Here is a 14,771-nt window from a genome sequence, read left to right as displayed (position 1 = left end):
CAAAAATAATCTAAATTAGGCATTTACTGAATGAGTTAATAACAGATTAGGCATAGGTGAAAAAAAAATATGAACTTTGAAGATAAGTCTGAAGCAATATCCAGAACCATGCCTTGGGGTCAAAAAGAAGCAAAAAAAAAAAAAAAAAAAAAAAAAAAAGAAAAAAGGTAAGAGACAGGATAAGAAGGCCTAACATACTAAACTAGTCCCAAAATGACAGGAGAGGGAATATAAAGCAAAGACAATATTTGAAAAAATTATGGCTAAGAAATTTCCAGGACTGATAAGACACCAATCCACATATTCACAGAGCCCAAAGAATCCGATGCCTAATCACAGCATAGTAAAACAGAAAGCCAAAGCCAAAGATAAAAATCTTAAAAGCAGCCACACAAAATCACATTATCTTAAAGGGTGAGACACAAAGAGTTGAGGTCTCAACAACAATGAAATGTGCTGAAATAAAGTAACCACCAATGTAGAATGTGCTAAAAGAGAGTAACTGCTAACCTAGAATTCTGTACCTAGCAAAAATATCCTTTAAGCCTGAGATAAAATAAAGACATTTTCAAGCAGACTAAAGGACATTCTAAAGGGTGTGTTTCAGATCCTTCAAAATCAAAGAAAGCAATCTTAAGTGCAAGATCATAGGAAAAGTAAACAGATGGTAAAGACATGCATTAACTTATATAAAATATCGGCAGTATAAAACAGTAACAACAACAATAATGAGGAAGAAAGAGAAAAAGTAAGAATGAATTAAAATGCACAACAAAACTGTATGAGTAGGGGCTGGGCACAGTGGCTCATACCTGTAATCCCAGCATTCTGGGAGGCCAGGACTTCGAGACCAGCCTAGCCAACATGGTGAAATCCCCTATCTACTCAAAGTACAAAAAAAATTAGGCAGGTGTGGTGGCACATGCCAGTAATTCCAGCTACTCAGGAGGCTGAGGCACGAGAATTGCTTTAACCTGGGAGGCAGAGGTTGCAGTGAGCCAAGATCACGCTACAGCACTCCAGCCTGGGCAACAAGCGAGACCCTGTCTCAAAACAACAACAACAACAAACAAACAAAAATAACTATATGAGAAGGGCTGCAAGTAAGTAGAATTAAAGTGCATCATCTGAGAAGAGGAAAAAGGTATGGATTAACATTGGATTTTATAAGATAGATAGCAATTTCTAGAATAACTAGTAAAAGAAGATCAAACAATAATAAAGAGAAAGCTAGTGTTGTTATATTGATCTCAAACTAGACTTTAATGTGAAAGTACTACCAGAATAAAAGAGGAAAACTTGATAATGTTGAGTCACTGAGAAGATATAGCTGTTACACATTTCTATGCATCTAATAGCATAGCCTCAAATTTATAAAAGATTAGAGAACTACACAAGAAATACTCAAATCCACAATCATAATGGAGTGTCTTAACATACGCTTTTAGTAATTGATGAGCAAACAAAAGATCACCTATGACACTTAAGATTTGAAATGCAGGATTAACAAATATGACCTAATAAAAAAAATACAGAGACCTGCACTCAATAAATGGAGACGAAAAAAAAGACAATATACTGGGCCATATACAGATCTCAAATTTTAAGTCTGAAATAACAGGCCCTTGAAACAGAATATGTTCTTGGATTACACTGTAATTTTACAAATTAAAAACAAATAAAATAACTAGAAAATCTCCATATGTTTAGAAATAAAAATTTAATACTTCCAAATCATCCAAAAGTCAAAGTATAAATCATAATAGAAATCTGAAAACATTTTAAGTGAATTATAAAAATACTATGTACCAAAAAATACTATGTGTCAAAACTAGTAATAGAACTAGCTAAAATGGCGCTTAGAGGGAAATGTTTAACTTTATGAACATATTTAAAAACAAGAAATGCTGAAAATTCAAGAACTTCACAAAAGAATCCCAAAAAGTAGGAGGGAAGGAAATAAGAAGCAGAAATTAATGCAACAGAAAATAAACATACAACAGACTAGCAAAATTCAAAATACGGTTCTCTGGAAAGACTACTGATCTCTGGTGAAACTAACAAAGGAAAAGGAAAAGGTACAAATAATCTACGTCAGATATGAAAAGGGAATCTTTTCCTGCAGCCATTAAAAGGACCACAGAATATTTATTATCAACAATTTCATGCCAGTAAATTTAAAATTTTAGATAAAAGAATTCTTAGAGGAAAAATTAAAAAAAAATCACAAGATAGAATACTTGAATAGGGTTAAAAACAATACATTGAACTAATAACTAAAAACCTTTCCTCCCAACACAAAGAAATGATAAATGCTCAAGGTGTCAGGTACTCTAAATACCCTGACTTGATCATTCCACATCTTATGCATGTATCAAAATATAACATGTACCCCATAAATATGTACAAATAAATACCAAATTTTAAAAAAACTTTCCATAAGAAAACTCCCAGCCCAGGTGGTTTCTCTGACATGTTATAACAAATATTTAAGGAAGAATTCATTCCAACTATACACAAATTCTTCCAGAACCAAAAATGATGGGCACCTCATTTTATTCTATTTCACATCTTGACAAGAATGGTAGAGGCCACCTCACTCATGAACACTCAGGTCTCTCAGCACAAAGGGCTTCTCAAAAAGCCCTTCTCTTACCAAACTAAAATAGTATCCCCTGTCCCCTGAACCTATTTTATTCTATTTCAAGACCTATATACTACCTGATGTTATTTGTGTGTGTGTGTATGTGTATACATATAATATTTATTGACTATGTCCCCCATTAAAATTTAAGCTCAGACAACACAGGCTCTGTTTTGTTCCCACCCAATGTTGCCACACTATCTGCCTACAGCAGGCTTCAAAAATATTTGTTCAATTAATAATTGGTTTTGGTTTTGTTGAGAAAATGACAAAAACACAAGTAGAATTCAGTAACGCTTTCAAATGAATTCATACTCTATTATAATAACTGCAAGAGCGTCATACACATACTTTAGTGGTAGGAGTACAATGTACATAATTCAGGATTCAAAAATAACTGATGAAGGAATGAGGAGTTCTTAAATTTCCAAACATCTCCCATCCCCAAGGGGAACCACAACTCTATTTCAATAGTTGTTATATATACCTGTTTCTTTCTTTCTGTATTAGGCACAAAATCATTCACTAATTCCATAAACAGTTATTGTACACTACTATGCCAGGCAGTATTCCAGACATTTAGACATTAAGAGTACAATAATTAAGACAAGGTAGAGTAATGCATCAGACAGAAAAATAATACCCACAGAGTGTGATATATAACAGAGGCATACAGATTGTAAAGCTGAAGCATGATAGAAGAGATAATAAACTTTTCAGTGGTAGATGTTTAGGGAAGGTTTCAGAAGTGGTGATACTAAATAAATACTTGTAAAATCAAACACAAAATATTTTTCATTTTACTATATGTGAAATGAGGATATGAAGTCTGAAAGTACTACAGTAATTTACCACCATAAGATAAGCTAGCCCAAGAATAAAACCAAATCATGGTGAATAATGGAGCAGAATGAATAAGAGAAATTAAGTCCTTGATGTTTTCATGTGAGCCACTGGATGAAGCCTTAGCTGAAGTTTACTAGAAGATCTACTCAGTCTCTTTTTTTGTTTAAGCCAGTTTTGTGTTTTCTGTCACTTGTAATATAAGAATACGGAGGAATCTCTGAATTCTTTCAAAAGGCAAAGCATTTGCTAACTTCAGTGTATACATGTGCAGGGGCACTACTGGTATTTTTGAAGGGACAATTCTGTTTTGTGGGACCATTCCAAACATCACAGGACACTTAGTGTATCTGACCTCTACTTAATAATTATGAGTAGTACCTCACAGTCACTGTGACAACCAAAAATGTCCCCATATAGTATTTCCAAACATCTCCCATCCCCAAGGGGAACCACAACTCTATTTCAATAGTTGTTACATATAATATACCTGTTTCTTGCAGTAGCTCCAACAGATATGCTTAAATGTACTTAACACAGTCTTAAACAAACTGGGATATGCCACTGAAATATTCTAATTTTACATAATAATTCATTTTTAACTAGTCACCTATGACTTTCTAAATGTTCAGCCAAAATCCTACATATAGGTTCGGCATGGTGGCTAATGCCTATAATCCTAGCACTTTGGGAGGCCGAGGTGGGCGGATCACTTGAGGTCAGGAGTTCAAGACCAGCCTGGCCAACATTGCAAAACCCTGTCTCTGCTAAAAATACAAAAATTAGCTGGGTGTGGTGGCAGGTGCCTGTAATCCCAGCTACTTGGGAGGCTGAGGCAGGAGAATTGCTGAACCCAGGAGGTAGAGGTTGCATTGAGCTGAGATCAAGCCACTGTACTCTGGCCTGAGTGACAGAACGAGACTCTGTCTCAGAAAACAAACACCGAAATCCTATGTATAGCTTATATTAACTCTTGGTGTAAACAGTGTTTTAAATTTGCCACTATTACCTGAAAATTCTTATTTATTTAAATTTCTCCATGGTGTCACTGACACCATCTGTTACCTTCTAATCAGCCATTTGCTTACCCTCTTCCTAGACTGAAATGCCACATATTCATTTGCCCAGCCTCCTGGTAACTAAGGCAGGGGCACGCCAGGATGGACATCGGAAAGAGGGCTTCTGTGAAAGGTTTAGTTGCCTAATTAAGAGATGAAAGAACAAACTCCCACCTGTCTTTGGTAACGGTGTGAGAATGTGATGCCTGGAGCAGAGCCATCTGCAACCATGATGGCAAAGTCTGAGCCCAAAGTTAAGCACACTAAGGATGGCCAAGCATAAAGAAGGAAAGCACCTGGATCCTTGATGAAATCATAGCGCAGCTAAATTGACTAACCATGGAATACTTCATTTCTGGACTTTTTATGTGAGATACTGTTTTTTTTTTTTCTTTTTCTTTTTTTTTTTTGCAATGGAGTCTCGCTCTGTTGCCCAGGCTGGAGTGCAGTGGCACGATCCCGGCTCACTGCAACCTCTATCTCCTGGGTTCAAGTGATTCTCCTGCCTCAGCCTCCTGAGTAGTGGGGATTTCAGGCGCCTGCCACCACACCCGGCTAATTTTTGTATTTTTAGTAGAGACAGGGTTTCACTATGTTAGCCAGGCTGGTCTCAAACTCTGACCTCAAGTGATCTGCCTGCCTCAGCCTCCCGAAGTGCTGGGATTACAGGCGTGAGCCACAGCGCCTGGCCCGAGTTACTGTTTAAATCAATGTTAACTGGGTATTATACAACTTGGGAGCCTAACTAAACAAGATGTATTCAAGATCTGACAAGTGATTGACAGGGGGAGAAGAACCAAGATTTCTGAAAGATTTCAAGACTGGGTGGTTGAGAGAGAGGTAGTTAGAAAAGAGAAATCGGGGGAAGAGGAATACAAACACACACATGCTGCTGGGTACAGTGGCTCATGCCTGTAGTCCCAGCACTTTGAGAATCCCAGGTGGATCACTTGAGCCCAGGAGTTTGACACCAGCCTGGGGAATATAGCAAGCCCTGGTCTCTTAAAAAAAAAAAAAAAAAAAAAAAAAAAAGGGCTGGGTGTGGTGATGCACACCTGCAGTCCTAGTTACTCAGGAAGCTAAGGGCTGAGATGGGAGGACTGCTTGAGCCTGAGAGGTCTAGGCTACAGCGAGCCGTGATTATGCCACTACATGCCAGTCTGGGTGGCAGAGTGAAACCCCGTCGGTCTCACAAACAACATATATGTGCACATATAAACACACTAGGTGAGGGTTGGTGAAGAGATCAAACTGACTCAGTTTAGTATGAGTTAAACTTAGGGTAGTATATATAAGATAGACATATATAGGAGGAAATGGAAGTGGGGAGTTAGAGAACCAAGAAAGCCCCACAGAAATGATGGTTTATATCATAAATGATATGATCACCAAGAGAACACAGTGAAAAGCATACGGAACCTTGAGGACACTGGTTACTTTCCCAGGATCCACACCTTCCCCATATTGTGTTGCAGTCTTTATTTTCAGGTAAGATTCACTCCACTGGCTAGGCCACTTAGGATAATTCCATCCATCTGGACAAAGATATTGTTAAGGTTTGGCAGCATGATCTATGTTTGTTTAATCAAACTGGAGCTTAGGATTCTTGGGAAAAGGCTAGGAGAAGTGGCCTTCTCTCTTTCTTTGGAAATAAATGAAGGGGCTATAATATGAACATCACTGGTGGCAATTTTTTTTTTATTAGAAGGGAAGCCTAAAGCCCAAACAGAAGGACAATGTTGAGAGAACAGCAGATAAATGGGAGCTTAGCCCTGATGACATGACAAAGCACTCTTCAAGCCACTTCTATCTATGTACTTGCCAATTACACGAGCCAAAACATCTCTTTGGGTTTTTTTTTTTTGAGATGGGGTCTCACTCTGTCACCCAGACTGAAGTGCAGTGGCCCAATCATAGCTCACTGCAGCCTTGAACTCTGCCCCTCAAGCAATCCTCCCACGTGGGCCTTCCAAAACTGCTGGGATTACAGGTGTGAGATACCATGGCCCAGCCTTTCATTTTTAAATCCCATTTGCAGCCTAACTGATATAAAGAAAATGTGAAGAAACTTCCTGAGAAATAGAGAATCAGGAAGTATAATGCAGAAAAGCCAAGGAATTTAGATCATTTTATGACTACAGAAGACAGTATATTTCACAATTGATCTAAAGCAGCAGTCCCCAACCTTTTTGGCACCAGGGACCAGTTTTGTGGAAGACAATTTTTCCACGGGACAGGAGTTGGGTGGGGGATGGTTTCAGGATGAAACTGTTCCACCTCAGATCATCAGGCATTACTTAGATTCTCATAAAGAACATGCAACCTAGATCCCTTGCATGTGCAGTTCAAAACAAGGATGGCACTCCTTGGAGAATCTAATGCCACCACTGATCTGCCAGGAGGTGGAGCTCAGGTGGTAATGCTTGCTCCCCTGCTGCTCACCTCCTGCTGTGCTGCCCAGTTTCTAACACCAAACAAGCCAAGGACTGACACCTGTCTGCAGCCCGGGGGTTGGGGATCCCTGGGTCTAAGGAAACCAAGGATGAGAGAGGAAACGTCATTGGATTTGGTGATTCGGAGGTCACAGGAAACTTTTAAAACAGTAGTTTCAGTGGTGAAATGGTAAAGGCAGTACGAGTGCAAAAGATAGAAGCATTTAGTAAGAACTCTACAATGTACCAAACACTTGGATGGACATTTAACAGGTGTTAATTTCCTTAACTACCACCCTGAGAGCTAAGTATAACATATTTTATAGATACAGAATGAAATCTGAATAGTAACATACCCCCAGTTACACAGCTACTAAAATGGTTTTTAAAGACTTCAAAAACCAAGATCAAAAGTTCTATCTTGCTCAGAAGTCAATGTTCTTCCTACTATAGCAGCTTCCTAGGATGAAAGAATAAGTCTTTAAAGAAAAGAATAGAAATACAGTGGCATAGCAGACTCAAGCTTTAGAACATCCTCCTAGAGTTGAACAGCACACACTTATATGGCAGAAGATACAAGCATCTATGTAGGCTAGAGAGGGAGAGGCTGAAGAAGGTGGACAGGAAGTGAAAATGGACAGTTTCTAGAGAAAGAAAGATGGGAAAGGATAATCATGGACACATCTGGAGGGAGGGGGTTGCTCTTGAAAAGAAGGAAGGTCATTTCTTCCTCTGAGATGTATGTAAATAAAGAGATGACACTGAGATGAAAAAAGTGAAGTGGAAGTATACCTCAGATGGTTGAAATTTTTCTCAGCAAAGGAAAAGATTAAGTTATTTGCTATAAAAACCTGAGGAAATGAGAAGAAAAGGAACCCAACACTAGAGACCCAGCAGAGAGCACCAACGGGCATAAAAACTGACCAATATCCTCACATAGCTGTCTCTGACGTCCCTCAGAATTTCAGGGGTCAAACTGGTAAAGCTAGTGAGGCTTATTTAGGATTGGGGACTGGAAAGGTAAGTCTACAGAAAGTGAAGCATTCTAGGCCATCAAGAGGAGCTTAGTAAAAGCTGATGATCATGGGATCCTGGTTACACAGGGAGGCAAATGAAATCAGCATTAGGGTAATGGGTTGGAAGAACAGGGAGACAAAGAAGGTTCACAAAAAGAGAGAGAGAAAAGAAAAAATACCAAATTCCATAAGACTGGATGAGTGAGAGGGTTTGTTTGTTTGGAGACAGGGTCTCGCTGTCACCCAGACTGGAGTGCAATGGCACAATCTTGGCTCACTGCAATCTCCACATCCCGGGCTCCAACGATCCTCCTGCTTCAGCCTCCCAAGTAGCTGGAATCACAGGCATGCATCACCATGCCTGGCTTAATTTTGTATATATTTTTTTTTGTACAGATGAGGTTTTGCCATGTTGCCTAGGCTGGTCTCGAACTTCTGGACTCATGTGATCCATCTGCTTTGGCCTCTCCCAAAGTGCTGGAATTATAGGCATGAGCCACCACACCCTGCGGAAGTGAGAGGTTTTAAAGAGTTTGTGGTCAGATGTTTTTTGATACAGAGCTTCAAATCATTTTGCCAGAAGCAGTGAGCCACTGACTGGGGCTCAGCAACCCCTACTTTGCTACTGTCCCTTCAAACTGTACGCAGAGAATTCAGAGACAACCAGCTCTAAAAACACATAGGCTCTAGTTCTAGAAAAGTGAAGGCGAGCAGCGAATGAACTAGCCCATACAAGAAGCAAATATAAAAATATTCCTCCTTCTTTTAAGCTAAACAATTCTATCTCTAAAATTTAAAAACGCATTAAAAGGTCAAAAGTCCAAAGCAAAGGGAAAAATAGATTATGTGTTATGAGATAGAATGAAAAGTAAACAAATCTGTCAGGCTATTTATAACCCACACGTTAAACATTTTCAGCATACAATTCTAATAGAGCAGGCATAGTCTGTGCTTAATAACTTTGGAGAACATCTAGCATAACTTCAAGAAAACGATAGTGCTCAATTTAATATTAATAAAAAAGGTGCACCCATTTGCAATCTCAAAGGGCAAGCTATCATTTATATTTTTAATCTCACTTCTACAATTCTGGGGCTCTTGACACATTATCCAACCCTTCCATCCAGGGAAAGATGGAAAAATTAGCCATGGCAACTTCCTCCACTGCCGCTTTGATCCCACATTTTGCTCTTCAAACTCTGGCAAGGTACTACGTTATTTAGTACAGTTTTTTACACCAGTAATTCTGACTACCCTTGCTCCACTAATAAAGGAGGGAGTACTGAGACTGGCACAAGCCTAAATTATACAGAAAATATCAAGTACTCCTAAGTAGCGTTAAGCAGTAACAACAATCGAGAATACAAGCAATTTAAGAAGTTTTGAACTTAAAAAGCTTTTCTCCATTTTAGTCCTTTCTAAATAGAAACAAAGGGCTTGTACAACATGGAATACTAAAACGTCAGCAGGCAATTTAAGCTAACACTGAATAAAAAAATAAATCACTTATCCTTGCTTGTACCATTAAGTGATGTCTTACATGTACCGCATAAGGTCTTCTTTTTTAAAACGAATATAACACTTTCCAATTTTTTCACTAGATGTAGAAAGCTCACGCCCCCACCTCAAAGGTTCAGAGACCGAAGATTTCCTACAGCCGAAAAAAATGAATGATTTAGATGAACAATCATTTGCCAACACAGGCACCATTCCTCTACTCGGTGGGTCAAGGAGTCAGACTCTGACCTAAACCATCCAAGGCTCCTGGGGACTTGATTCTCTCATCAAAGTGAACAAAATTCACTGGCCTTTGGATAACAGCCCTTTCTTTGTAACTCCACATGCCGGGCTATCAGGTATTTTCCCAGGCAGACAGTTTAAAACTTTTAGAGGAAGCAAGAGGGTCGAAACGAGGAAGACGGGGAAGCGACTAAAATGGGAGGGGCGGACGACCCACCCACCTAACGCGAATGGGGCACCGCTTGCAGGGGCGAAGCTCCAGCAGCAGCCAGGAAACGTGGAGGACGGCGGGCGTCGCGACCCCCATCCAATGCGTGAGAATGGAGGACCTGCAAAGCCAAGGGCCAACTGGAGGCCTGAATGGGGAGTGCGAGGAGGGGAGAGGGTGGGACATGGAGAGAGGAGAGCCACAGAGTCTGGCCGAGCACCGTAGGGTCCCGAGCAGCGGCGGGGCAAAGCCAAGAAAGCTTTGCCGCGGGAGGAGACATCAATGCTTGCAGCCTCACTCACCTGCCAGACGCTCGCCCAGTGGCCAGAAGTACGAGCGCCGCCTGGGCTCTTCGTCTCCTGCCGGACGCAGCTCCTGCTGCCGTCGGTGCTCCAGGACCCCAGAGCTGAGGGTGGTACAGAAGCGGGCAAAGCGGCGACCGGACCCGAGCCCAGGCAGGCGTACATATGGGGCGCCGGGGCCCGAGAAGGCAACTGCGTGCCTCACCTTCCTCACCAACAGCCAACAGCAGTTCCCGGGAACAGCATCGAGCCAACCTCGGTCCACTGCTCCCGGGGCTTAGCCCGCAGATCTCCCCCAGCAGCAGCCAGGCTTCCGGCGGCCACACCCCGCCCCCTTGCTACTTGCCCTCCGCCATCTTCTGGGAGGTAGGAAGACTGCAATGCGCATGCGTGAGAGGTGTTGCAGGCTTCCCACAGCCCAGCGACTAGAGCCTGTTATGCGCAGGCGCAATGGGTGCTGCGCTCCGCTTCCCGGGCACTGCTTCGCTTTTCTGTCCCGTGAGCCATTGCTGCCTAGGCAGCCGAGTCTCAGTCGTAGTACTTACTGGCCTTATCTGAATTGTGCTGCAGCCCAGTTAATAGATCCTTGTGCACACACTAGTCCATTATTATTCTGCAAACATCTATCGAGTGCTCACTCTTTGCTACTCCCCGTACTAGACGCTGATGATAGTAAGATGAATAAAACTCCGTTCCAGCCCCACAGGGGCTCATAAGATAGCGGAGAAACGGAGATGAACAAGTTATTATTTTGTAGCTGCGACCTCTGCTTCCCTACCACCTCTCACTACCACCCTGTAGTTTTAATTTAAAAAACACCTCTTCCGAGAAATCCTTGTCTCACACAGTTTGATAAGTTCTTTACCTTGCATTACCTCTTCAGTTTCATTTCATTCAACTAATTAAACAATATCATTTGGGTTTCCGATATATACTAGATACTGTTTCAGTCTCTAGATTTACAGCAATAAGAAATACAATAAACTCATGGAACTTACATTCTAGTGTGAAAGAATAGACAATAAAAGACAGTAAACAAAAGAATGTTTGATGGTGATAAGGGATAGGAAGAAAGCAAACCACACAGAAAGATGATGGACAGTGAGAGGTGGCGATTAGTGATCTTCCTGCAGAGGTGACATTTAATCCGAAGCCTGACTGACCACAGGGGCCCAGGAGCCATTGGAAGATCTAGGACAAAAGCTTTCAGACAGAGGGAACAACAGAACAGATCCTGAGGTGGTAGCAAGTGTGACATGAAAGAGGGACAGAAAGAATAGGTGGCATGGACAGTGGGAAGGAGGTGTGGTCGGGTTAGGCAGAGGCCGAATCAGGTAGGACCTCTGGATCATGGTAAGAAGTTGGATTTTATTCAAAATGGCCCTTGTATGTTGTTGACGCTGTCTCCCCTAGCCCGCACTACTCCTCTTGAAACACTTCTAGCTCCTGACTGCCTTGCTGCTTTGTATATGCCCCCTTGACTACCTAGAAGACACTTCCTCTTGTTCTTTAAATGTCTAACTTGTTATCTTTCAAGTTTCAGTTTAAATATCACCTCAGGAAGACCATCCTTCCTAAGAATAATAAATTTTCCCCTGCCTTCCTCATTATTCTCAATCATCGCACCTTATCATTTCTTCCATGGTACTCAATATGTTTTTAAATGATCTGTGTATTGTTTCTTCACTGCCTCCACACTAAACAGTTGACTCCATAAGAGAGAGAAGACGTTTTGTTTACCCGTGAATACACAGTGCCTAGCAGCATACCTGGCATGGGTGGTCTGTCACTCAGTGTTTGTTGATTTAGTAAGTGTGGAAGTTTGTCAGCATCTAAGTAGTTGGTGGTGTACTATATTGGTTTCACTTGGTTTTTAAAATGAAATGCAAGTCACTTCTTATTTGTATGTCTCCTCAGCTAGATTATAAATAGGAACCTTGGACAGAGAGCAAATGGGATGGAGAAGGGTGGGTGATTGTGGGGCAGTGGGCAGTGTTTATATTACATGTGTTGTAGTATCGGGAGAAGGAAGGCTGCAAGTTAATGAAATCCTTATTATATGTGCTGTGAACTATGTTAGATATGAAATCCTCACCACAGCCCTGCTAGGTAATTATCCTCACTTTTATACATGGGCAAATTCAGAGAGATCAAGTCCCTTGCCCAAGGTCTCACATTAAGGGATGGTGCTGACCGTAAAGCCCATGCGCTTCCCATCTAGAGAAACTGGATTTGGAGACAGGCTTACTCGGTGATTTGATTCTGTGTTATTAGCAGGCTTTCATTAGAGATTTCAGTTACCCCCACTTAAGAGTCCCAGTCGTATAACTATCGCTGTATAGGACCTCAAAGGGCCTGACTGGAAACTACTGTCATTCTTTTCTTTTGAACTAGAGCAGAGCTCATTTTAGCATTTTCCTTTTAATGTTTTTTAAATTCCGTATTTATTTTTATTAATAACATATATATCTTCATTAAAGGAAAAGAAGAAATACCAGCAAAATGGATACATAGTCTAAATGCTAGGTGCATCCATTGGTTAGGCTTCTCATTGTGCCTAGATGGGACTGCAACAACCTCTTCTTCCACTGACTTATCAGAATTACACACCATCATTTCCCCTCTAAATGGGATAGCTGCCTCAGGATGGCTGGGGAGACCTGCCAGAAAGGATGGGGGTGGCATCTTATCTGTGGGAGCCGTTTAGTCCTTATATGAGAGAAGAGATTCACTGAACTCCTAACATATGCTCATCAACCAAGCCCTATCAGTCCATATGCAAATCAAGTAGTAGGTAGGAATATATACTTGAAAACACTTCCCCGCCTTCTACCTCACTACAATGTAATCCTTGGAATAAATCCTAGAAACAAGACAAAGTCTTCAGTTTCTATGGTATTTGCTTCTCTTATGGTTACCATCTGTTAGAGACTGAATTGTGCTACTCCGAAAAAAGGTATGTTGAAGTTCTAACTTTCAGTACTAAATAATGTACCAAATTATTGCAGATATAATTAAGATAAAATGAGGTCATACAGCAATAGGGTAGGATAACCCACCATGACTACCCTCTCTTTAAGAAGATGACCATGTGAAGACAGAGACAGAATGTGAGGATGCCAGATGAGGACAAAGGCAAATTGGAATTATGCAGCTACAAGCCAAGGAATGCCAGACTGCCAGCAAACCATCAGCAGCTAGGAAGAGGCATGCATGGACTTTACTACAGGTTTCAGAGGGAACATGGCCCTGTGGACACCTTGACTTTGGATTTATAACTTTCAGAACTCTGAGTCAATAAATGTCTGTTGTTTTAAGCCACCCAATCTGTGGTACTTTGTTATAACAGCTCTATGAAATTAATACACCATTTTACCTGGCAGGGCCTGAAATAAAGGAAAGAGATGTAGGCAGGCAGTGAGAAGGCTTGAGCTACTGCCCCAGTATGGCAGCAAGCCAGCTGTACAACCTCAAGCCAGTCACTGAACAACAGTTTCCTCATCTGTACAAACAGGGATAATGACAGCTACCCTGCCTACGTCAAAGATCTGCAGTGGTAACTAACAAGTATTCCTCCAGTGATGCTGTGACCAAGGTCTGACAGATACTAAGAAACAATTATGTAAAGACAGGGTTCCTGCCACAGGGAATTTTACGGTCTGACTGAGAAAACTAGACACTTTCCTATGATAAGATAACTAGTATGGGCCAAGTGCCAAGTATGTGGTTTGGATCTTATTCACTATTGATGCTGAAAAAGGGAAGGATCCTATGGAGTGGGGTGGAGAGGGAGACTTCATGAAGGGCCTTAGCAGAAGAGGAATTTATTAAAAGGATATTTGACATCTATAGGATCTTCAGGAACAACATGCAACATTATGCCCAGAACTGGTCCCAAGAAGCCATCACTTTGGCCACTGCTGGATGCAAATACCAAAACTGAGACTGCCGGTACCATTTGACCAAGAGTGGATGATGCCTCTGCTGCCTCTGGAAAATAGATACAGTTACTGTCACTGCCACTACTCTCAACAGAATGGAGGGTCATTTCATATTCACAACATTGGCTTTCAACCTCAAGCATAGAATGGGGGCAAATCATGGATAAAACCTAGTCACATATTAACACTCTAGCTACATGCTGTCCAATAGAAATATAATGCAAGCCACATACAGAATTTTAAAGTTTCTAGTAGCCACATAAGAAAGGTTTAAAAAACCAAAAAAAAAAAAAACAAAAAAACCAGCCTCTAATCCCAGCAATTTGGGAGGCCGAGATGGGAAGATTGCTTTAGACCAGGAATTTGAGACCAGCCTGGGTAATATAGTAAGACATTGTCTCTGCAAAAAAATATTAGTTGGGCATGGTGGTGCATGCCTGTAGTCCTAGTTACTCAGGAAGTTGAGGCAGGAGGATCACTTGAGCCCGGGAGTTCCAGGCTGCAGTGAGCTATGATTGTGACACTGCACTCCAGCCTGGGTGACATGGGGAGACCCTGACTCTAAAGCAAAACAAAAACCAGGTGAA

At 41.2% G+C, this 14,771-nt stretch overlaps 1 protein-coding gene across 3 annotated transcripts in view; it reads right to left on the bottom strand.

Annotated features, from left to right (window-relative positions):
• The window catches only part of APC (APC regulator of WNT signaling pathway), a 139,511-nt gene extending 128,886 nt beyond the window's left edge, over positions 1–10,625 (bottom strand). For 2 of the 3 annotated variants that reach the window (XM_012505383.1, XM_030817647.1), the window contains exon 1: positions 10,244–10,620. In XM_012505383.1, the coding sequence (XP_012360837.1) occupies positions 10,244–10,408 (165 nt within the window). In that variant the 5' untranslated portion in view covers positions 10,409–10,620. Of the gene's footprint in view, positions 1–10,243 lie in introns of all 3 variants that reach the window. The other variant, XM_030817639.1, reaches the window with a different exon arrangement.
• Between the last annotated feature and the right edge of the window lie 4,146 nt (positions 10,626–14,771).

This window comes from Nomascus leucogenys, chromosome 2 (genome assembly GCF_006542625.1).
Source record: "Nomascus leucogenys isolate Asia chromosome 2, Asia_NLE_v1, whole genome shotgun sequence".
Classification (NCBI taxonomy): Eukaryota; Metazoa; Chordata; class Mammalia; order Primates; family Hylobatidae; genus Nomascus; species Nomascus leucogenys.
This window is presented reverse-complemented; position numbering and strand designations above follow the sequence as displayed.